Genomic DNA, 25,725 nt, shown 5'->3' on the forward strand with positions numbered 1-25,725 from the left:
ACTCTGTATCCAGTTTTGAGATTGCTTTGATAGAATGGTATTGCTACATGTGTTATGGTTGTTAAATCACTGCAAAATAAATGTCAACATAAAGACAATTGTTTTTTCTTCCTTAGAAATGAGGGCCCTCTCAGAACTACTAGGACCATATGGCATGAAGTTCTTAAGTGAAAGTCTTATGTGGCACATTTCCTCACAGGTTGCTGAACTTAAGGTAATTATATTTTGATTTTTTTCCCTAGGCACATTTTATTTATAGTGCCCAAGAGCTATGCTTTGCATGTTATTCACTGAGTATTACCATACCACACTAAAACTGAAAACATATGGGTATTTTTTTAGCATTCGTATCTGTCATCTGTGAACACATAGTACACTTGAGCATATCTCTGTATCATATTCTCTCAATGGTTGGACTGCGTCCAAAACACCTCATTTCTAAGAGCCCTTTCCTTTAACATTAAGAATCTGCTACTATATTAGCATATTTTGCTCACTTTGATTGCACTTAATTTCAAGTAGGCTTTATTTTCTGTTTTGCTATTTTTAGCTCTCTTTAATTTTTTGACAAAATTATCCTTTCCAGTTTGAATGGTTTTCCTTTAAAATAGATTCTGAGCTTTGTTCAAGGTGATGAAATAGCTGTTCAAATGCAAGTTGTCCTCAGGGATTTGAATAGTTTGAGTGCTTTGGGACTGCATTATTACAGTGTTTTCCAACTGAATGTTAAGACCCAGTAGTACAGTGTACTCAAGTACAACTTGAAAGATTCTGTTCTAAAAAAATAGACCTACTATTACCATTTTACTTTACAAAGCTGGGGCAGCTTTAGTCAGGATTCATGGGAGTAATTGCATCCACAGAAACCCTTGCAGTGGTAGCACCTGTCCCAAGGGTCTGGGCCTGGCTCCCCGCTCCTGGCGTTGTGACCTGGCATGCAGGCTGCCAGGCCAAACCTGAGCAGCACTGCAACCCTGTGCACCTTGTCATTATGCCTAGAGCAGGGAGCCAGGTCCAACCCTTTGGGACAGGACCCAGTGCTGCAGGAGTGAATGTATGGTGGGCTTTGTTCTCCAGCACACTCTCCTTCCTCCGGCGCTCATTTCCAAAACTAGTGTTAGGATTGCAGTGCCAGTGCAGATGTGCTGCTGCGGGTGGTTGGTGCTTCCACCCCCCAGCAAGGCAAAGAGGAGTGCACCTATTAAAAAGGGAGGGTGCATCTGCTACTGATACAAAGGCAATAAATCTAGTGTGGTGCTCTGCAAAAGTTGAATGGAAATTAACACTAAAAGTGGGTATTCAAGGAGTTTCCTACATATGAAACCAAATTACATACATTAACACTAATAGTGGAAAAGTACATTTAATACATATTTATACTAACTATTGTTAGGTGAACATTTTAAAATATCTAATAAGATTATTCCGGTATTTTTGCCAGACAGTAGCCTGTTTATGCAAATAGACTGTGGGCTGTAAAATCTGTGCTATTCTTGTTATTAACCCCTCTAATATTGTAATTTATGGACTTAGTAGCAAGTTAGTAGCCATATTGAGTCCCACTCAATTTTTTTTCCCATTGCAGTTAGTGATGGGTTTGCATTTCTTTGGAACATACCGCCTGATGATGGATGCTGACTTACTGTTTTTAAAAACAAACAGCTTAAATTCTTTGAGAATTTTTGTTTTCCAGTTACATTTGTTCTTGAAAAAATCCTTTTAGAATACCATAACCCTTTTAAAGTGTGTGCACATCTATATACATTCAGTCTCTCCACCCCCACCTCCACCCATATGCATTTTCCTTCATTTAAGTGAATTTCAGTGACATTGAATTGCCAGGGTTTATGATACCCTTGAAAATATGAAGTTAAGCAGAGATATTGCAAGCTTTCCCATTTCCCTAAACAGTGTGTGTGACTGGTTGAGCCCCCTGGTGTGCTGGGATGCCACTGATTCAAACTATACTTCAGCATGTGTGGGGGATACTTCTTTTCTTTTCCCTTCTTCATGATGCATGGCTTGGGGAGGAGGGTAGGTTATTTCATGCTGGCTCAGGGCATTGGAGCCATTGCTGTTACAATAGGCAGTGAAGTTGGCAACATATTAGTTCCTATCTGAGGAACTGAAGTGGCTACTGCTTGTTGCCTAGCTGAGTAGCCATTTTGGGCTCGGTTTCAGACTTAACCTTCCCATCCTTGAATTGGGATACTAAATCTCTTGTGATGCCTAGGGGTAGACTGATTGCCAATTATGGAATTTTACCCAGATGGCAGAAGTGGAAAACTACCTGTATGGGTTTTCACCTTCCATCTGGAAGACCTCCAGGGTGGTTTAGGGGATTTACATTCCAATTGTCGCAACTTCGGCGGTTACAATGCAGTTGGTAGATTATAAGATGTTCATTTGAGGTCCCTAACCCGTCAGCTATTTGAATATTGGTCCTGGGCACAGCATTGCATGGTTAAGGAGTATGCCTCAGTCTCTCACAGCTTGTAGGTTCCTTTCTGTTGTTTCTACTGCCTTCAGTGTGGAGGAGGGGAGCCCAGAGTCTGTAGGCAGGCCTGAGGGCATAGGGGGCATGACCTTCACAAACACCTTCAGGTTTGTAGTACCCAGTCGTTGGTGCTAGTTGAAGTCCGCAGTGGAACAACATTGCCAGGTAGTTTGCGGGTGGGTAACAATTTTGTCAAGTTACATAGAGTAATACTATGGTATTTGTGTCTCATTGTGTTCACATTATTGTTTTAATCTGTTGTTGAATTTCCATGCTTACAAATTAATGTTTCACCCTGTCTACTACATCTGTTGAAGACTTATAAGGCCTCTTGTAAAGATGTTTGCAAAAGTCACTACTTGAGCCTTACATCCCCCTTCCCCAAATGTGCTTGGATACAACTTGTAGTCTCTTCATGAGCCTGCTTTGGTTGTAGGATCATGGAGTCCATCTCTTCTCTTTAGAGTACAGATGAAAAGTCAAAGTTTTTATAGTTATATGTACTCCTGTTAATGAGGTATCATTTTTTCCTTCATGTTTTAGGCTGTGGCTTACTGCTACTTAGTAGCTGATCTGTATTGGCAGAAGTCTGCTCCAATAGGACACTTGTATTCCATGTTGGCTATTCTGAGACTGCTTATTATCTTCCAATCCAAAGTGTCCCTTCCTCTGTGTCCTGTTTTCTTCTTCCATCATCCTTATGTATGTTCCAGCATTGGCCATATTTTCAGGGGCATAAAGCACCAAACGAACTCTTAAAGAGTTAGTGTGTGATGTCTAGGGAGAAGTAGGCATAATCTTTCCTCCACTTAGTAGTATGCAGAGCTACATGGAGGTTGGCCTCTCCGTAAGAAGCTCAATTAACATGCGAGACAATAGTTCTATCTCTAAAGATAAACATTTGAATGGATTATCATTCATGTACTGTAGCTTCCCTTTTTATAAGAGTAAAATAACCACTTCTTGCTTGTGGTTGGAGGACTTGAGGTAGCATAGGTGCCTTACCAGGTGTTACAAAACATTCCTTGTTGGATCCAACAGGTTCAACTTTATAGCTATGGTTATGCAGCTTCACAGTCCTTCAAATCCCTTATAATTTATATATTTGGAGAATAATTATTACACTTACGTACTTGCTACGGAGATCTCTAGCTCATGTGTGTTTATTTAAGGATCAAAGAAAAACACTTCCTTTACATATTGTTTCAGCCAAACTCTGTTTGACATGCAGAAGAATTCTGGCTTTCTTTTAAAGTTGACTTACTGCTTGAGACTAAGTTGCATGGATTTAAATAAACAATTTCATATTCCTTTTTCTTTAATGCTCTGTTTTTGTGATTGGAGTCAAAAAAAATAATCTTAGGAAAGCTGCACTGATATTTAATGTTTGAATAATTTATGAGGACCAGATTAATTAAAAAAATAAAACCTCTCTTGTTTTACACTAAAATGTGAAGCAATCAAAATTTGTGAGAAGCACTGCTTTCCGGTTAAGGAGGCTTCCTAAATTCACTGCAATCCAACCATCACCCAAGCATACATCTAGTGAAAAGAGCAAGGGAAGGGCTGCTGTATGAAAAAAGCTATTGAGATGCGAATAAGAATATTATTGGAGTTAAAGATGCTTTATACTAATTAGATTTGTACAAGGTTTATTTTGTTAAGTTTTAGTCTAAGATCATTAAATTCATTTTATGAAATTGCACATACTTCTGAAAATATAAACTGCATTCCCATCAGCAGTTTTTCTTCCTCTCTTGGTCATTCAGACCTCTCTTTGGTGTACAATCAGGATTTACCAGAATAATCCTGTAGTTCCTTCAGAAGAAAGATAGCGGGGACATCTGGATTTCATGAGCTTGATTTCCTGCTTGCCAGATTGAAATGTCCTAAAGCATGCACCTATCTTTTTAACACACTGAGATCTACGGCTGACCTGAGGTCTTGCTTCTCTTTAGAAACTTGTGGTGGAGAATGTTGAAGTGCTAACACAAATGAGGACCAGCTTTGACAAACCAGACCAGATGGCAGCACTCTTCAAAAGATTATCATGTGGGTAACTAGCTATATTGTTTTTCTTTTTCTTTTTGTTCCTGCAGTTGTCTGCATAAATAAAACATTGTGAAAACTATCCTCTCTGAATTTAATATACATGAACGTTGAAATGTACATTTCATTCACTAGAGTTTACTCATAATGTATGTGAACTGATTAAATTTTAAAACGTATCCAGCCTGTACATATATAAACAAAATGAGATTTCAGTGTAAATTAGTGCATAAACACTTGGATATAACAATGAAAAGCTGGGGTGGGGGTGTGTGCAAAAATATGATGCCTTTCTACCAAGGATAGGGGCTGTCATGCATTGGGATGAAACAGATCTTGTCATCCACTTCTAATAGCCATAAATATAATTCTTCAGAGTACAGGCATGTAGAAGTACATGCATGCAGAGCAGAAATTGAAAAGTGTTTTGTGGATGCACCTGTTTCAAATATGATTCCATCATGGTATATTGCTGCATTCTTTAAAAAAATAGGGGCATTTAAAAGTAAGTATTAAACTGAGACATTGTGAACTATGCAGAGAGGAGTGTTTTACATCCAGACATTGACATCTGTGTGTAAACAAGCTCATTCTTTTGAAGTAGTCTACAGGCATTTATACATTTATTGCCAAATACAAATATCAGCTACATACAAAAAACAATTGTCAGGAATATTTTAGTTCTTGTGATTTTTTTTGCCTTTGTCAGAATGTCACATACTTTAAAGTTGTTTCTATATTTTCCTGCTGATATTAATTTGGGGTAGAATGTTTGAAAAGGCTTGTTTTGTAAATCTTGGGATATATTCTAGTTCAGAGGTTCTTACATTTTTTTTGCTGGGCCGCCCTTTGAAAATATTTCACAGTGTGATGATCCCCTTTCCATTTTGGTACTGGACATAGCTTTCATGACATCAGTCCGGATTCCTACAGAGCTAAGTAACTATACCATGCCACCTTTACTTCTGTGCTGCTGCTGGCGGTAGCTTTGCCTTCAGAGCTGGGTGCCCAGCCAGCAGCCTCGACTCTCCAGCCACCCAGCTCTGAAGGCAGTGCCACCACTAGCAGCAGTGCAGAAGCAAGGGTGGCATGGTATGGTATTGCCACCCTTACTTCTGTGTTGCTGCCTGCAGAGCTGAGTACCCGGCCAGCAGCCACCGCTGCCCAGCTCTGAAAGCAAGGAAAAAGGTGATTTCGTGATCCCCTTACAATAGCCTTGTGACCTCCATTTTGGGTCAGGACTTCAAGTTTAAGAAATGCTGTTCTAGTTCACTATTTTTCTTCTAATTCAGCTGTTGACAGTGTTCTGAAGAGGATGACCATTATTGGCGTAATCTTGTCATTTCGCTCATTGGCACAGGAAGCACTTAGAGATGTAAGAAATAACTAAATTTCTTCTGCATGATGTTAAGATGAATTAACATTGTATTTAAATGTCTCAGCATTCAGGTGTCTTGTGTTTTAAAAATAAAACCAAACTTAAAATAAGTTGCCTTGTGGGTAAAAGGGGTATACGCAGAAACATACTGAACCCAAGATTCCCAGTTCTGCAAGATGAAATAGGCATTTACAGAGAATTCATTGGGTACTGTTCAAAACCATTTTGCTCACAATGTTAGAATCTGTTATATAGTTTTGACAGTGTGTCAGCATGTATTTTTCAACTTTAATAATGTCTAAAAGTGCTTGTCCACTTGGTCAATGCTATGCTCAATTTTGAATGTATTATGCTTCCAAGTCTCTCATAGATTAAACTATCTGATACGCATAAAATAATAACTCATGACAAAGTAGAGTAAATCCAGTAATAAGTTAGTGTCTAAGATTATTTTTATTGAAAGAATTTTCTAGTTGCATATTTGTTTGTCTCTTAGGTCTTATCCTACCACATTCCTTTCCTTGTAAGTTCAATTGAAGACTTTAAGGATCACATTCCAAGGGAGACTGACATGAAGGTAATGTTTTTGGTTGAGTCAGTCATTTTTATGGCTTACTAAAAATATTGGGCAAAATCATTAACACTTGATGTGAAAAATCCAGAAACAAAGAATATACTGTGAATTTAGGCTATTGTGTTTATGTAACCTCTTATATGTGACCCTTATTATCAAAAACTTAGAACACTAAGACTTTTATGGAAATATATAACAGGGTTAAAAAGCAAAGTTTCGTCAAGAATTTAAATTGGTTAAGCAGCAGGAAAAGGACCATTTCTGTTTTATTAATGATTTGTTGATGCAACTTGTTGATGACACAAAGTTCTTTTGCCTAGTAAAAGGCGGAAACTTCTTTTGGGTTTAAACACATTAGGCGATTGAAGCCAAAGGGAAAATGCCTAAATACATTATTAAAATAGTCTGAATTTAGAGTTGATAGGAACCTGTGAAGTTGTCAACAGTTTGAAGATTGCGGCCACAAACTGGGGGAATGTCAAAGCAAGTAGGATGTTTGATCTATTTAAAAGGATAAAAAAGTACAAAGCCTATGTGATATTTGCGAATGATATGGCATCATTTGGAGAACTACATTTAGCTTGGTTTCCTCACTTTAAAAATGTAGCTGTAATTGAAAAGCCCCCGGGAAGGGCTAAAAAATGTCTTGAACTTAATGGGATTATGTGTACGAGAGCATGTAGGGTATAGTGAAAACTGATAAATCCCTGCTTTTTATGCTAATTTATTGTACAAGGACAAGGGGATAAGTCTGGTACTCTAGCTGGCTGTAAAAAGGAGCTGGATAATCTTGACCAAAGATACTTGTATTTGTTTTTCTATAAAAGGCACAATTAACTCTCATACTTCAAGGCATGAACAGGGTCAGGGTCCCTCAAATTTACGCATTGCACAATTGACTTCTCGTTATAGGGGATATTCTCCCCTTAAGGATCTGATAAAGCCTATTGTGAGAGGCCGCATACCAGACTTGAAGTACATATGGACTGCTCTGGTATAAGAGATGCTTTTATTTTCAGTGATTGCACATGTCCATTCCACTGTGTTTCTTTTAAAAGAAGAAAAAAAGATTGTTTGACACCACTTCTCACCTGGGAACCGATGTCAGTTATGCCTCGTTCTCTGAGCTTCAGGTCCTACCACTCTTGTGGCACACCAATGCCAGTTAGTGTCCTGCACCCTGGCTGCCTTAAGTGCTTGGAGAAGGCTCACATTAGTGACGGGTGCAGTATCTGTAAGGGGTTTAAGCCCTGATCCTAAAAGGATAGGGCAGCTAAACTTAAGTACTTTCTATCTTCCATCGGAACCTTCCTCTTCAGTCTGGGTATCGAGCACTTCTGCATCGGTCAACAGTGCTCCTCCAGCTTTGGCAGAATTGAGAGATGGTTTCACCAGTGCCAAGAAGAGGTACCGCGGGTCATCTAAGCACTCTGTACTGGGCACCTCAAGATTGGAGGTGAAGAGGTTTGAGCTCTACCAAGGACTTGGAGGTGCACTCAGAAAGAAGGCACTTTGCAGAGCAAGCCTCAAAATGGGAATTTGTTGACTCCAAAGCCTAGTTCAGGCCAGGTGACACCGACTCCTGATGTGCCAGGTTCATCATTGTTGCCTCAGATTCCGGTGCCACAAAATCAGAATGCTTTCCTGATACCATCTATGCCTGAGGAGTTTGTGGCTGTGAGAAAGTTGTTGAATCTCTTGGTACCATCTTCCTTGGCACTTCAAGATTCTCTTGCCATCAGCACTAACAGTCACAGCTTCAGCACTACACTATTGTGAAAGCATCGGATTTGACAGTTAGCATACAGATTAAAATGGTACTGTCGAGGGAAAGCTGCAGATGATCTCACAGGTATCCTCTTCTCCAGAATCTGATTCTACCTCACCGGTACTGATTGGGGCAGCTCCTCCATGGTCTGAAGAATCAGATTCTTCTTCAGATTCTGAAGTGCGTTCATATGTGTCTCAGCCTGGATATATCCAGTAACCTGTGTGCAATGCCTACTCACCCTGCTTTCAGCTTCAATTCCAGCAGGGTGCATACTGCAAGGACCCTTGGTCTGTGCACGGTTGGGGGCCAAGGCCATATCAGCAGCCTTTATGAAACTTGTGGGGGTTCCCCCTCAATCAGGAGCATCCCCATCTCCTTCCCAACCTGCTTCCTCGGCTGGTTGACAAGAACATTGATGTTATAAGCAGCCCACCCTATGTACTGGCCCCGGCATCAGGCAGGGACAGGACCCTTCTCAAGAGCTACCCCAAGAAGAGTTGGAAAAGAATCAACCCCAAGAGCCGTTGGTATCCTCTTCCTTATCCCCTGATGAAGCTGTTGTGGTGGAACCAGTTTTCCCACCGCTGGATGACTACAAAGTCCAGCAGGAGTTGTTGAGAATGATGGCTTTGGCTTTGGACATCCATCCAGAGGAGGTCCAGTAAAAGTCCCTCGGGCTTGTGGACATTTTAACATCAGTGGTTCCATTAAGGATAGGTCTGCCTATTAACAAGGCTATTGTAGATCCTACTACGGTTCTTTGGCAGACCCCATTGTCCCTGCCACCTATTGCAAAAAGAGTGGAGAGAATGTACTGTGTACCCTCTCAGGGGTTCGAACATTTTTACAGTCATCCCCCGTCCTGGCTTCATGGTAGTATCTGCAGCAAATGAAAGTGGGGGGGGCAGGGTCACCAGGCACTGTTCCCCCTTCAAACCTCCCCCCAAAAAGCAAACCAAAAAAAAAAACCCAGGAGGCTAAGAAACTTGACTTGTTCAGAAGGAAACTTTGTTCCACAGGAGGTTATGGCTTTGTACTGTGAACCAGCAAGCTCTGTTAAGGCGCTACAGTTTTACCCTGTGGGATACAATTTTGATGTTTAAGGGAAAGCTCCCAGATGATATTAAACAATATTTTTCAGGCTATAGTGGAAGAGTGTAAGTTGTTTCTAGAACAGCTATGCAGGCTCACTACATAGCCTGACCATCACTATGCAACAGTCTTCATGTTTGCAATCCTCTGGTCTCTCCCCAGACTGTTTCCACATGTGCAGGATCCTGTTCCCCCGTGGAGCTTGAATCTAGTCTTAGCAAAGTTGATGACTCCCTCCTTTGAGCCTCTAGCGACCTGCTCCCTATTGCTCTAGGAAAGTGGCATTTTTTATGGCTGTTACATTAGCCAGGAGATTGGGGGAATTGAGGGCATTAATATCAGATCCTCCATTTACAGTTTTCTACACAAAGTTTACCTTCGTCCGCACCCAAGGTTTCCTACTAAGGTGGTTTCCAGTCTTCATATTAACCAAGTGATCTTCTTACTAGCCTTTTTCTCCAAAACTTGGTCATAAAGGTGAGGAGAGGCTTCATGCTCTAGAGACGTTAGAAGAACTTCATCTTTTTATCTGAACCGGACTAAACCTTTTAGGTCTTCGACACAGCTGTTCATCATGTTTGTGGATAGCATGAAAGGCTGCTAAGTATCCTGAGTCAAAGGAGCTCATCTTGGATATCCAGTTGAATTTGGTTAAGTTACCAATTGACTAACGTGATGCCTCCGGATACTGTTGGGTCATTCAACTAGTTCCAAAGCAGCTTTGCTGGCCTTTTTAGCTCACACGCTCTATTAGACATTTGCAAAGTGGCAACCTGGTCGTCATGTCATATGTTTGCCTCTCACTACTCAGTCTCCCACCAGTCTAAAGATGATGCCAGCTTTGGACGAATGATCCTTCGATCCCTATTCAAATAGACTCCAAGCCCATCTCCAGTTTGGATTGCTTGTGAATCACCTTCAGTGGCATGAACGTGCAATCACTCGAAGAATAAGAAACGCTTACTAACCTTTCCATTACTGTTGTTCTTAGAGATGTGTTGCATGTCCTCTCTATCAGCCTTTCCAGTAGGAAGGAACTGAGGAGGATCAGGGGAAGCTCTGCTATATGCCTGCACACAGTATGTAAGGCAGCAGAGGGCACTCCTACAGCCCCGACAAATACTGCTAAAGATAAAACTCGGAAACTGCACACTGGAACTCACATACACCTTTGCAACACATCCTGAAGAACAACAGTTGCAGAAAGATTAGTAACTGTTTCTTCCATTTGACCCTTCAAAAAAGGGTATGTACAATATATGCCTTTCTTGAATATAGCAAGGGGTGTGAGGTGTGCCCCCCAAAGGGGGGTGCAGAAGACTGTTTGCAGGGGGGCACAGCTTGGGCCCAGGCCAGCCCCTATTGGGGGTGGGGGGGCAGGGAAGGAAGCACCACCCTGCTCCGCTTCTGGCCCTGCCCCTGGATGCCAACCCCATCCCCAGTTGTGGCCCCAGCCTTGGCTGCCTTACCCCTGTCCATGTCCCCCTCTCAACTCCGGGACTGTCCCTGCTCCCACCCTGGCTAGGTGGGAGTGTGGACAGAGGTATTGGGTGGGGGGCAACCCTGAAAAAATTGAGGACCACTGAATTACGGGGATTCCATAGTCTCCCTTGGAAGCCTATTCCAGAGCTTAACTATCCTTTATAGTTAGCAAGTTTTTCCTACTATCTAACCTAAATCTCCCTTGCTGCAGATTAAGCCCATTTCTTCTCGTCCTACCTTCAGTGGACATGGAGAGCAATTGATAATCATTCTCTTTATAACAGCCCTTAACATATTTGAAGACACTTATCAGGTTTTCCGTCAGTCTTCTTTTCTCAATACCGAACATGTCCAGTTGTAACATTTCCTCAGAGGTCAGTTTTTCTAAACCTGCTCTCTTCTGGGCTCTGTCAAGTTTGTCCACATCTTTCCTAAAGCGGAGCACCCAGAATTGGACACAGTACTTCAGCTGAGGCCTCACCGATGCCAAGTACAGCAGGACAGTTGTCTCCTGCGTCTTACATATGCCCTAGAATATTAGTCTTCTTTGTAACTGTATCCTATTGTTGACTCATTCAATTTGTAATAACCCCCAGATCCTTTTCAGCAGTTACCACTAACCAGTTACTTCACATTGTGTAGTTGTGCATTTGATTTTTCCTTACGTGAAGTATTTTGCACTTATTTTTATTGAATTTCATCTTGCTAATTTAAGACCACTTATCCAGTTTGTCAAAGTTGTTTCAAATTCTAATTCTGCCCTCCAAGAGCTTGCGACTCCTCCCAGCTTGGGGTCATCTGCCCATTTTATAAGCATACTTTCCACACCATTATCCAAGTCATTAATGAAAATATTGAATAATGCTGGACCCAGGACCAACACCTGTGGAACTCCACTAGATGTGCCATCCCAGTTTGACAGCAGACCATTGATAACTACTCTGAGTTTGGTCTTTCAACCAGTTGTACACCCACCTTATAGCGATTTCATCTAGACTGCATTTTGCTAGTTTACTTAGGGAGTGTCATGGGATTGTATCAAAAGCCTCACTAAAAATCAAATTTTATCTTTCCCCACCCCCTGTCCAATCCAGTAGGCCAGTAACCCTGTCAAAGAAGAAAATTAGATTGGTTTGGCATGATTTGTTTTTGAGAAATCAAAGTTGGCTATTCCTTATTAACCGTATTATCCTCTAGGTGCTTATAAATGATGTACTCCATTAATTGTATCTTCAGCCATAGACATTTCAGCATCAGAAGAATAAACTGGGTGTGGTTTTCTCTCTTATTCATATAGGAATAAGATGTGTAAGGAAAATATGATTTATAGGAGTTCCCTGTAGTAGGAAACTTCATGCAGAACCCTGTGTCTGTTGGCTGAAGAAGCACCAAGTATTGTTTATCTAACCAAACTAGGATCAATTGAGGGTAAAGATAAACACTAAGCTTTAGAGCTTAAGTGTGTTTAAGATTTAAGGAGCACTATAAAAAGTGGCCACTTTATAGGGTAACTTTGCCAAACACGTGTACTTTATTAATATACCAGCTTGTAACGAAAGGTATTTGTGCCACTTTATCGCCTTCCTTCAAACTGTACAAGTCTAGTAAACCATAAGTAAATCCTGTGATGTCAAGCCTTACAGCACCAGATGTTTTTTTTTTTTAAAAAAGGCTTACAACAGAAATGTCAAAAGATATATATACCAATAAACAACAACAAAAAGGAAGGCAAGGAAAAAATAACATGGCTTTATGTCAAGGTTATAGAGGTTATTCAAACCAGAGGTATCTATCAGAAAGTGGAGATGCAGTCCTCCTCATGAAGCCAATAAAAGGAACATAAACTACTATGGCATGTAATATGTAAGGTTAAAAATTAGGAAGGCTAGAAGGGAATTAGAAGAGCAAATATTGAATGACATAAAAACAATATGAAATGCATTAAACAGATATTAAAAGCAGGAAGCTCCTGAGAAAAATGGTTGGCCTACTCAACTACCAGAGTAGATGGGCAATTAAAAAAGATGAGGGAAATTGCAATGAAGCTAAATGATTTCTTTGTATCAACCTTCACAACAGAGCATGTTAGGAAGATGCTTTCTCGTTTTAGGAAATAAAGATGAGGTACTTCCAGACGTTGAAATATCAAAAGAGGTGGTGCTGGAACAGGTAGATAAATGAGGGGAACAAACTAATAAGAGCAGGATTGTTTACTTACAGGAGATCGGAAAGAACCTGAAAATGAAGTGGCTGAGTTTCTAACAAAAATATGCAATCTCTCCTGGGAGGCTGGAGACTTTCATACTGGATCAGACCAGAAGCCAATCTGATCCAGTGGCCTAAAACTAATACCAGATGCTTCAGACTAGGATGCCAGGAACTCTGTAGTGGGCCTTTATGGAGTAGCCAGCCCAAAGGGAGAGTTTTTCCCATGTTGGCTATTGTTTGGCTTAAGCCAGAAGAATGAAAAATTGTCTTTCTGAGGGGAAAAAAAATAAGTTGTTTTTAATGCTAAATTTAACTGTGAATATTCTCATTAAGCATCTAAAAGTCTAATCCTTTTAAAATCTTACTAAGCTCCTAGCCTTAATGATTAAAAATTAGCTATTGTACAAGAGGTGTGAAGGGTAGTAAATCTACTTTTAAAGGGGTATTAAATAACGAGAGCGAGAATGAACAGGGAAAAAGGCAAATATTTCAGAACATGATGTAAAAGAGTATGGAATCTGGGTGTTTACCTGTCAATCTGTCCCACAGGAGGTTTTCAACAAAAACAAAATTGTGAATCACTGGTTTTAATATAAAATACATAGGATATACAACATTCTACGGCTAAGATTTTTCAAAAGTAACTAGTGAATTTTGGGTTCCTAACTTGACACCCTATGTGGACCTTATTTTTCAGAAAGTTCTGTATACCCATCCTCTGAAAATGAGGACCCTTTTAAGATGTCTTAGGCTGAGCACCCAAAATCCCTTGTAACTTTGAAAATGTTCACCCAATTTAACATTATTATTATAGGACCATTAACTTTTTCCTCACTCTTGTGCATTTAATTTGCAACACTGTATCAACATATGGTCTTAATTGGCTATATTTATGTTAAAATACTTTTAAAAACACTGTTTGACGCTTCTGATCTGATTGCTTACATCTTTGTTAGTTTTACTTTCTGCATCTTTCCTTTCAGTTAGAAGAGTTAACTGGATGCTAAGCTGTTTGTGCTGGAGGTAGTTGAGGAAAGTTACAAAACCTTCATTTGTCTTGACAGCAAGACATGATAACCTCCTAGCACACCAAGTACTGAACCAGCTGTTCAGTTTAGGTTAGACATAATACAAATCCAAAGGTTCTTTATCATATTTCAGAGACTGAAATTCCCTAGCGTTCTCAAACTCTGCAGTTTAAACATTTCAGTCCAGCTGTGTTCAGAAATGAGATTTTTAGAAAACATTTGGTGTTTTTCACCCTGTAATAATTGCTATATTGTGTCTCAGGTGGCAATGAATGTATATGAGCTGTCATCTGCTGCTGGATTGCCATGTGAGATTGATCCTGCCTTGGTTGTAGCACTGTCTTCCCAAAAATCAGGTAACAAGTCATATAATCTTTAAAAAGTATAGTTAGCAATGCACTTTGACTCTTTTTGATGTAAAAAAATAATAATCTAGAAACGTGTGCAGATGTTTGCAGCAGTAGGCAAAGAGGTGTAGGTGGATTATTGGCTCTTCTGTATTGCCTCAGATGAGCCACGTATATTGCCAGGTGAATTTTCCTTTGGAACTTAAGCATTTGCTATGCGTGCTGCATAAAATACACTGATATGTAGATGAGTTTTGTGAGCCAGTTGCATTGGGGAACTGCTGTAGAAATGAATAATAGGTGAAACATGGATGAATGTAATGCCTTTGGGGAAAAAACTGTATTCATTTAAGGAGAGGAAAATATTGGGTTGTGTTGAGGATAACAGAAGTCAAATAGTCTATTTTTTGATGCACAGTAGCTATTAAATCCATTCCTCTCTACTTTTAATGTTTAAAATGTCAGTTAGATTTTACAAAGCAGTTAACAAACCAATATTGTGAAGTATATGAAGGTTGTGTTTTATGCAAATATTAACATGAAGGCAGACAAAAACATTTTCAACTATGCCTGTGAAAGCATCCAAGGCATGTTGGGACAATTTCAGATTCTACAGCATTCATTTTAAAGGGCCATTGCAAATCCTTCCAGTTTTCCGATTTTTTTTGACTGACATTATCCGTTTAGAGGGGTAAAAATAAATGAAATTCTTAAAGCTATTTGGCAGATATTCATTTTGTTCCCTATGTTTCTTATCAAACACTTTGATTATTCCGTACAAAAGAAAAAGCTGATGAAACAGTGGTAACACAAATCTATGAATACTTCTTATTTGCTTTGTTCTTGCTATTGGCTGGATATCTATAGAGCATGAACCGTTAAAGATCCTACCTAAAGTAACTTTTTTCCATTTTCTCAGTAGGGGTAGAAAACACATTTAAGTTCCTGAAGACATTTGTCCCTATTATTTTAATAGTAAATCACATATTGGGTTCAAACTACCTGAATGGCTTTTTAAAATGTCATTAGTAAATATTATTTAACATTTGTGTGATTCTGATATCTCGTCCCTTGATAGTTCTAGCTACAACATATTCTAGTAACTATGATGGAGTTAAATTGTGTAAACAGGACATAGCATTTTATTTTAGCTCATTCCTTTTGGTGTTGGGGTCTCGTATTTTAATTCCCATCTATTTCTGCAGTTGGGTGGAGTGACTTACTGTCATCAGTTAGTCAAGACATGCTGACCATTAATAGTGTGCTAGATACTGTAATTCACTACTTGACTTTTTTAACTTTATAATCCCATTAAAGGTGGCCGCAATAATATTTTAGAAAATGTGACATGAATCATGACAGACCCAAAAAGGCAACTTTCTGCTCAGTTGTCATTGGATAAATCCCAGAGTAGCTTTTAAATTTAAGGAATTTCTTCTTCTTTTCAGAAAATATTAGTCCAGAAGAAGAATATAAAATCGCCTGCCTTCTCATGGTCTTTGTGGCAGTCTCCTTGCCAACTTTGGCCAGTAACGTGATGTCTCAATATAGCCCTGCCATTGAAGGTACTGTATATTTGGTGGTGGTAAATTTTTAGTATGAATATTTTCTTGTTGACATATCTTGATTATTAATCTTTTAAGTGTATTTTCTCAAATATGTGCTCTTTGGAGTAGCAGAATTTAGTTATATTTTATTATCATATGCTTTATGGTGGATGGAGCTAACCGTCAGATTGAACTGAATCTAAATCATGACAGAACCATGATTATAATTTTTAAAATCATTTACCTTAATCTTGTTTTGAAACATGATGTATTAAAAATTAATATAATCCACTTGAAATTTTGAAGACTAGACATTAGTCCTAGAATATGCACTTTAGGAGTTAGCTGATGACCTAAAACATATTTTCCACTTTGATTAATCTAAGAATTTAAATTGATTATCATATGTGTTGTTTTAGTAACTGTTAATTTATTAGTGCTACTTTGGATTTGTGCCTATTCATATGACTTGATAGTTTAATATCTCAGCTACTAAGAATAAAGTTATTTTTTTAAAAATCTAGAAGGAATGAATTGTAAGTAGAATCATCTTCTAAGGAATCTTTTGCTACTTTCCTTTCCTATTAAAAGAAAAGATCTTTGCCTCAAGGAAATTCTTTGTAATCCACACAAAAAAATGTTTAGCTCTTTCACACAAAACTAAGTTTAACAGAAAGGATTGTCAGAACTGCTCCAACACACACACAAATCACTTTTCAACAGTTCAAACTTTCCTTCAGTGCTGTGTACCATGGTCCAGATAGGAATATGTGGAGTCTGTGTCCATTCACTTGACCCACAGAGTTTTCTTTATTGGTCTTTACCAGAATCTGCTCTGTATCCTGCACAGGACAAAGCTTAATTAACATAGGACATCTAGCTTGTCAATCATTTCCTTCCCCAGGTTTCCCAGAATTAGTAGAAGCAGCAAGGGAAAGGCCAAAATTTCTAAAGCTTTGAATATCAAATTAAAGAAAACATAGTGTGTAATAACTTTAGATGCACGAGATCCCGTGTTTCAAATTTCTGTGTGCATAGCTGGCCACTTGTGCATACAACAATTAAGTCTGCAGACTAAGATTGCAATTGCCATGTATTATTAAGTACACTAAATTTCCACAAAAAATTGTTATTTCAAGCTTCTATTTAATTCAACAATGTTAACTTCCTTGATGGGGACATATTTTCTTTAATTGTCAAGGTGCATAGGTATGTACACTGTAACTTTTAGTTAGTAAGTGTAGATAATAGTCTGAGCTCTGCACGTACATGCATCTTTTCTGGCATTATCTGTAATGAACAGAAATTAAGTGTAGCTAATGACAAATTTAAATGTGAACATTTTACTTAGATGAATAGGGGGAACAATTCATAACCCTCAGAGCTATTGGTTCAGGCTATCTGCAGATTTGGAAAGCCAGAAGTGCATTGCTTTCCATTTTGGGAGGCTTTTTTCAAAACCAGTAAGGGCTGGAAACTTTTTCCAGATTAAATGTCCAGGGGACAGGGAGGAGAGAGGACCAGAAAGTGTACTAAAAGAGAAGAGACAGCCCACGAACTAGAGAAGGGAACTGAGTCATGGTGACAGGCCTGACTCTCTCAGCTGCAGTCTAAGTCTTACTGCAGTGGAGTGGCTCATATGTAGTTTTGATCACTTTTCTCTTCAAGATGAACAGGACTTGTTTATATTTTGATAAATATATTGCATTAGAAAATACCCCCTGTCACCAGTTTCTCTTCCAATGGCAGTCTGACTCTTCCATTTAGCAGCTCTGAGAAGGAGTCAGGCAAAGGTGATGACCCTAAGAGGAATCCTTTAAAGTGGGGAAAGGTGGGAAGTGCATTAACTTTCCCAGACCCTTTAAGTGATCCTACCCAGAGCACAAAAAAATCTATATCAGGACTTGCCACTGACTGTACAAGATCAGAAGGATAAACCCATCAAATTTGCTATAGGCTCGGGTGGATGCTTCAGTCTCGAGACTGAACAAAAAAGAGGTTTATTTTTCTCAGGGGGGCAAATCTCCTTTATCTGATGGACAAGCAATCCTTGAAGAGAGGGACTCTGTCTCCATGGCCTGCCTTGGATATACAGGGCTTCCTTTTGTTGGGTGACTACATCTAAGTTAGTCAAAACTAAAAGCAGGACACTTAACCCTTTTTAGATGGCTTTTGTCCCTTCTTTTATCACTTTTTCCCTGTCTGGTTCTACAATCCTGAATTATAGCATTTGGCTTTGGATGTAAGCTAAAGATTCAGTCTCATTTTTGTTGTGCCTTTTAGTGCCATTCAGCTCTGGCAAGATCCTGGATCTGGCCCTCTAAAAAGTTTAGGCTTGAACTAGCTTCAGTTCCCAAGCCAAGCAAAAGAGAGAAAATGTTATCTCAAAAATACAGACTTCAAGATATTTTTGCCATATCTGAGTGCCTCCCGTTTGTTTATTCAAGACCAAGGGCTCCTTCTATGTCTCCTGGCAGAGAGCCAGACCCAAAGTAACCTTCATATTTGCTCCTGCTAACAGAAGACTGAGATCTTGACAGTTAGCCAAATTTCAAACTAATTGCCAGAGATTAGTTTTTCCTTAAAACTTGGACCAGTCACCTGCTGACAGATGAGCAGAGATCATTCATGCCAGTTTCACAGTCAGATTCTCCTTCCCTGTCTACCACAATGCCTCTTCACATATTTCCCTCCAGTCAGAGAAAAAGCAATCTCCCTCGGTCTTGACATGCAAACTGTTCACACCAAAAGCTGTTACTAGTGTTCACCCATCAGAGAATTATTGACAAAGTTTTAGAGGACATGCTGTTTTACACCCTATCCTGGACTGGTCTCCTCTCCAGATGTGTGTAAAATCCAAATTGAGAATGGAGGTCCTTCCCCTGCTTTATTCAAGAGATCTCCTTTGCTCCACAACCACCACATGAAAAATGAATAATCCTGTGCTCCTTGAACCTGAAAGACGCCGTGTGTACATGCCCATATGCCCAACTAGTTACAAAATCTTTCATTTTTGCAGAAACTTAAGTATTTTTCCAATACATGGCTGTTCCCTTCATTCCAAGAGTCTCTGAGATCTTTCCCAAGCATGGTGATAATCATAGCCCTTAGGAGGGAAGGGATTTGAATTTTTCATTACCTGTATGATTTCAAGTTCAATCCATATAATATTTAAACACTGAAATATCTCACCTTGTGATTTTTAATGACCCTTACAATGACAGCATAAGGTGAACCTTTGTTGTAATAAATGTCTGTTATTTTTAGTATGCTACCTGGGGCTTACCTGCAATATGGGAGTAAAATAGTGTATTTCATTGTATTAATTCTAAACATGTTTCCTTTATAAGCTCTTTACTGAATGTGGCCCTGAGGTCCAAAGCACTCACACAATTGCTAGCAGATTTCAAGTTAGTTCACTGCAAAACCTTCACCCTGTTGCAGTTATGAATTATGTTCCTGTTGGCTAAAACATTCAAAGAATCATTTGGTTTTGAGGAGTGTTGCTAAAGTAGTAATGTGTCTGTGTTTTTGTTTAGGGCACTGCAACAACATACATTGTCTGGCAAAAGCTATCAACCAGATTGCTGCAGCTTTATTTACCATCCACAAGGGAAGCATTGAAGACCGTCTTAAAGAATTTTTGGCTGTATGTACAGTTTGATAACCAGAGTTGACTGCTACAAAAATCAGACTAAAAAACCAAACCAAAACCCTAAACCTTTGTTGCAATTCAGACTTGCCTTTTAGATGTACAATGGTCACTATTAAAATCTTCAACATTTTGCCTTTGCAAACAGATATTACTGTGGTATTCCCCATGCATAGAACAGAGTGCTACAGTAATCTTCATTGTAATAACATTTATAAAGATTTTAATAGAAGTGACTTCAATTGATCTGCAAGATCTGTTTGCTTCTTATGTAACAGTATGTGTGTACTTTGTTTAGTATTGGTAGTTATTTTCCCTTTGGTCTTAAGCTAAAGAGAAGAAGGCTAAATTATTCACAGTAGCGTTTTCATAGTTTTCATTTTCATTTGGAGAAAATCTGATATGGGGACACAATCAGTTGGTTAATCATTAGAGCTGGGTGAAATTTTTCGAGTGAACATTTTACGTGCTGAAAAATGCCGTTTTGGTGCATCTGTAACCATTTGCTAATTCAACCCAATAGTTCTGGCTGGAAAAATGTTTTCCAGAGTCAGCAAAGTGAGTGTGTGCTTGCACCCTGCCACCCCTTCCCCCCATTAACTTTAGTCATGTGCGTAGGCCCTGGGATGTGGGAGACCCTGGTTTGAATCTCCACTCTGGAGCAGGGACTTGAAATCAGATTTCCTGCCTCCCAGGTGAGCATCCTAACCACCAGGCTATAGGCTAATCATCTTTTTGCCTGATGTAGATTCAAATCCCTCCTCTAAATCTCTTACTTCCCAGGTGAGTGCCTTAATAACTAGGCTATAGAATCATCATCACGCTCTCTCTTTGACCAGTGACTTTAAAAATTTGTACAAAGTGGAACAGTTTCAACAGGAGAGATTGAGAGTAACTTGCTCTAGAATAGCCAATAGCTGAGGGAGAGATCTAACTTCAAGTCCATGCTCTAGAGTGGGGATTCAGACCTGGGAGTTCCACATCCTGGGCAAAGGCCGTAACCTCTGGGCCAAAGGTTATAAAGGGACTCAGACATACGTGGGTGTGTTTGCTGACCCTGAAATGGGCTTTTCCAATTTGCTGAGTTTTTTTTTTTTTTTTTTTTTTGCTGGCCAAACCAAAAAATCAGTTATTTGCCCAGCTTTCTTGGTCATAAGTATTTCTTGAAGATCTAACCTTTTTATTAAACTTTGTGTCAGGAGTAGATAGTTGTACTTTATTCTTAAGAAATTAATCTCTGATTTAGTGGTCTACAGATACTTTCAAAATTTAGATTGAAAATGTAATTTTAAGGAGCTACCTATTTTACTCTTATTTATATTTAAACTTGTTATAAATTGTCGTAATTTTGATACACAGAATGCAAATGAATCGTACAGACTTAGATGTGTATAGATTAAATGTGTGATATTACAAGAGGTGGTTAAACATCGGTCAGTTGATATGCTATTACATGAAAGTTGAACTTGAGCCTGAAGCTCATGTAGCATTTGGGGGGGGGGAGGTGTGTGTGTGTGTGTGTGTGTACACCAAGTCAGCTAAGGTTACTTGTTATGACAGACTAACATATAATAAACTGGAAGTACAATATATCTTGTGGAAAATCTCTTAGAGCTTCAGAAGGATATAAACTCTGTTTCCAATCTTGCATTACAATCTAGAAGATCATGTGTTCTCTCTCTCTCTCTCTTTCTCTATCTCTCTCTATATATACACACACACTAATTACACACGGGTGTATATGTGTGTGTGTGTATAGAGTACATGATCTTCTAGACTGTAATGCAAGATTGGAAACAGAGTTTATATCCTTCTGAAGCTCTAAGAGATTTTCCACAAGATATATTGTACTTCCAGTTTGTTATATGTTTGTCTGTCATAACAAGTAACCTTAGCTGACTTGGTGTAGCTTTTGGATTGTTCTTTTGAGGTTGAAGTTCTGTTTGTGCAGTAACCATTAGGTGGAGTATAGTTCTCTAGAGAGCCAAGAAAACTTGTGTAAGAGAATTAGTGGTGTCTTCAGGGTGAATTGGAGATCCAGGTCTTATCTGTGATACGTAATGTTTTGGCTTAGTATATCTAGATTAATCCAGAATGACCTGACTCGCCATCATGCTCAAAAATCTGTCTCCAACACTTATCTGCTTTAGGATCAGATCTTTGTAACTTGTCAAATACATACATCTGTGGTTTATGGTTTGGGGATTTTTTTGGTATGAGTTTTAGCATATTTCATTGTGTGTTTAAAATAGAAATTCATCTTGAAAATTGGCTCTCAGCACTTCTGAGGTACATAAGGTTAAAATGACAGACTGCCAAGTAGATAGTCTGGTCTAAATTTTCAAAAATAGCCAGTGATTTTGAGTGCCTTTGTTTTTTGGATGACCAACTTTAAGAAATGTGGTCAGAAATGACAGCCTTACTTGGGCAAATTAAACATATTTTTGTGTGAATTTGGGGAGGCGGGAATCTGTCTTTATCTTCAATGGTTGGAGAGGTATAATGAGCAGTACTTTTTGCAAAAAAATTCTCACTTTTGGTAATACATTGTTACTTTGTGGAAGAAAAAAAGCATCTTAACCCATTGACCTCATGAGTTGATATGGTCTGCCGCAGCTGCTGGTAGCAAAAGATGAAAAGAAAAATAGTCATGTCAAGTTGTATATGCTTGACAAGCAAAGGAAAGCAGTGCAGTTTCATGTGATATAAACATTTTTCCTACAAGAATTTCATTTTTGGTCGTGTGATCTAGAAGGTACACCTGTTTTCTTTGACTGCTCAGACTGTAATTAAAGTAGTGTAGTCACTGACTTTATTTTATTCAACTTGGTGTCTTCCAAATTCTTATCTTTAAAGAATTATTTTTTTTTCCACGATTAGCCTGAGAAGGCCTGGAGCTCAAGAAAATATACTGTGGGAAATAATTATCTTCTGATAAAGGAATGTACTAGATAACCTAATTGCTCTTACCAATTGAAATTAAATATGGGAATGTTCTAAAAGATTTTTTTGAAATGTGAATACTATCACCTTAGATTAAAAATAGACTTTTTTTCTTTTGGCAAATGTATTAACCTCTTTTTTTGTGAGGGATGGTGATTCAGTCTTCAAGAATATTTTAAAGTGAAAATTCCCAACCCAGAAACTTAGATTTGTGAGCAGATATTAGACATGGGGCTGCTGCTTCATTGGCATGTACTATATCTTGAAAATTCTGCTTCTGGAAGTTGAACGAATTTTATTTCTTATTTGTGTATTCTACAGTTCATGAAAATAAAATTAACAGTTCATTTGTGATCAAAATATTTTACTGAAGTCTGTGACCCTGATCCTGCAAAGACTTAAGCAGGTGCTTTTATTTTTGCTGTATCTGGGCCTTTATCACTGAAACAAGTAGTTTAGTTTGCCTACAGTTTAACCAGCAATTGTCATAAAGAAGTAATGTATGCATTTCTTTAATTATATGTAGTATTGGAGTTTGAGCATTTGATTTTTTTTCTCTCCCCCACATCATGACCCGGATATGGAATGATAAATTTTTAAAAAATTATTTGTATTGATTATGCAAGAAGAGTACATAAACTTGCATCAATATTGGAAGGAAAAAGTTGGTCAGTGACAAAACGGCTGACTATGTGAAAGTCAGGATTTCACCCAGAAATTCTGTGCAATGATAATCTCGTTTTTTCTCTCCTCAAATATACATGTCAAACACTGCTAATGATAAACTACTTCAATTTGTACAAAAAATGCACATGCCTAGCAGAGCAGAACACAATATGCAGAAAGCCCGCTTGTAATGTAGTCATGGTATTTCCTTTCCATTATGTATTATGTTGTACTGATAACTACACTGGTTAGGGAGATTAGTTAAAAGAAATGTAACAAAAGTAGCAAAAACAGATCAACTTATAGAGCACAAAAATGATACGATATTTTAAAATGTTTATTGTTTTTCAATATTTTTTGTAGCTTGCATCATCTAGTCTACTGAAAATTGGTCAGGAGACAGACAAAACTACTACAAGGAACAGAGAATCTGTTTATTTACTGCTAGACATGGTAAGTTCTCATGCTCATTGTTACTCCTAACAACAAAGGCCTTTTTGACAGACACCCTTGCTGTTGTAACTCATCAACAAATAGAAATACTTTCTGACATCATGACAATAGAATGACATTAAGAACTGAAGTTCTTTTGATTTTTTTTCCTCCCGTCCCTCCCCACAAGTACTTTACTATTGAGTATTATCTTTCTCTGTGTTGCCTAGAAATGCCAGAAAAAGTTATAGCAGTATTCAAGTAACTTTCACAATTGATTAGTGGATACAGCTTTATATTGATGTCATTAAATTAGTGCAAATTAAACAGTGAAGATAACCCATGAGACAGTCTGCTCTGAGCATTTCTTTTAGTGTCACAAGCCTGTTTGAAGTATTTGCAACTAGCTTTGAAAGCTTCGTATCTGTTTGCTTAAACTTTGTACTTGAAAGGACTTTGTGGGATGAACATGCTGCAGTATTTGCCTTTTCCTTTTTAAGCCTAAGAAATATAAATGCTGTTGTGGTGCAGGCTGATAGTAATCCAATGGTGTAGATGGTTCTCATCAACTGATAGTTTATTTTTGAACATTAGAGAATTTTGATACATTTTGGTATTTTTCAGATTGTGCAGGAGTCTCCATTCCTGACAATGGATCTTTTGGAGTCTTGTTTCCCTTATGTCTTGCTGAGAAACGCATACCATGCTGTCTACAAACAAAGTGTCACATCCTCTGCATAAATATCTACTTACTAAAGACATAGCACGCATCTATGTTGCCTCAGTTTTACCTGTAAACTGTGGAGCTATTTTACTTTATGGCCTGACAAACAGTTTTGTGGATTATAAACTTTCTTCCATAAGGTTGTATTTCTGATCAGTGGTTTCTTAATATGGTTGTACTACAATATGAGCTTGATTGATTTTAGGTTGCACATTCATGGAAAATACTACTTTTTTTTTTTTTTTGAGTATCGGTTATCTCTAAAAGAAAAACACTACTTCTGCTATATGTTTTTGATATTTGATCATGCAAAACCATAATTGCTTGTTTATTTCCAAGAAGAAAAATGGATTTAGTGATTATTTTAGATAGTGTTCTAGTTTTCATCTGTGTGTAAATTATTTCATATAGGGAAAGTTATAATCTGTACCTATTGTTCTTATTGAAAACAAGAATTGGATGTGCATTTCTGTGAAGTAATTACAGCATTTCTACTTTCCTTTATTTTGAAACATTCACTAAACTAAGTACTATGACACTATATAACATTAAAAATGTTATAGGACTGCTTATCCTTAGACAGCAATCCTCTCCCGATATTCTTAAACAACAGCAAGTGGTGTTGTTTGTATAAAGCTAAGTGGGAAAAATTTTTAGACTAACTTCCATGGTGCCCTGTTGGCATTAACACTACCATTGTACCCTGCTGTATAATAAACATTCTTACACATTTATCAGATGTTGATAAAAAATGTTACCCCTTAACCACTTTTTATATGTTTTAAATTTTTGAAATTCAAGTGTACCTTCCATAACATACAATAAACACTAGACTGTATTACATGTTGGTGAATTATTTTTAATGTAAAATTACAATTAAAATCTTAATTTATCCTAGCACATTACGTTTTAACACTGATCTTGTGCATTGCTTTGACATTCTCAAGTGATTAAATATCAGCCCTTAATCCTTCCAAGTGAAGACTTTTTAATATTCAGCTTTGTGTAGAGCTCTGCAGTAGAGTAGATAACTTATAAAAACTTCAGAGTAAGAAATTTAAAAAAAACACATGAAACCTCAGTTGAATGCCACTGACCTTCAACTTTTCATTTTACAAGATACAACAAGAAAAGTGTATCTCTAGTGCATACCAACACCAATTGCACCTATAGGGGGGGAAATGCCCTTCTAAAGAGTAAAAATTAAAATAATTGTAGAATCTGAGAGAGTGCTGCTAAAACTGTGACATCAAACGTTACTGAACAAGACAGATATATAATAGATCTGTTTTTGTCAGTCATGCAAATTGGCATGCAGGATAGAGTTGGCTCATT

General features: G+C 38.2%; 1 protein-coding gene across 4 annotated transcripts in view; it reads left to right on the forward strand.

Moving 5' to 3' along the window:
• The window catches only part of NCKAP1 (NCK associated protein 1), a 113,366-nt gene extending 88,135 nt beyond the window's left edge, over nt 1–25,231 (forward strand). For all 4 annotated transcript variants that reach the window (XM_039494900.1, XM_039494901.1, XM_039494902.1 and 1 more), the window contains 9 exons: nt 117–214; nt 4,456–4,549; nt 5,839–5,921; nt 6,421–6,501; nt 14,342–14,435; nt 15,875–15,991; nt 19,513–19,622; nt 23,598–23,687; nt 24,291–25,231. In XM_039494900.1, coding sequence (XP_039350834.1) covers nt 117–214; nt 4,456–4,549; nt 5,839–5,921; nt 6,421–6,501; nt 14,342–14,435; nt 15,875–15,991; nt 19,513–19,622; nt 23,598–23,687; nt 24,291–24,407 — 884 coding nt within the window. In that variant the 3' untranslated portion in view covers nt 24,408–25,231. The remainder of the gene's footprint in view (nt 1–116; nt 215–4,455; nt 4,550–5,838; nt 5,922–6,420; nt 6,502–14,341; nt 14,436–15,874; nt 15,992–19,512; nt 19,623–23,597; nt 23,688–24,290) is intronic.
• The last annotated feature ends 494 nt before the right edge of the window (nt 25,232–25,725 follow it).

This window comes from Mauremys reevesii, linkage group 11, assembly GCF_016161935.1.
Source record: "Mauremys reevesii isolate NIE-2019 linkage group 11, ASM1616193v1, whole genome shotgun sequence".
Taxonomy (NCBI): domain Eukaryota; kingdom Metazoa; phylum Chordata; order Testudines; family Geoemydidae; genus Mauremys; species Mauremys reevesii.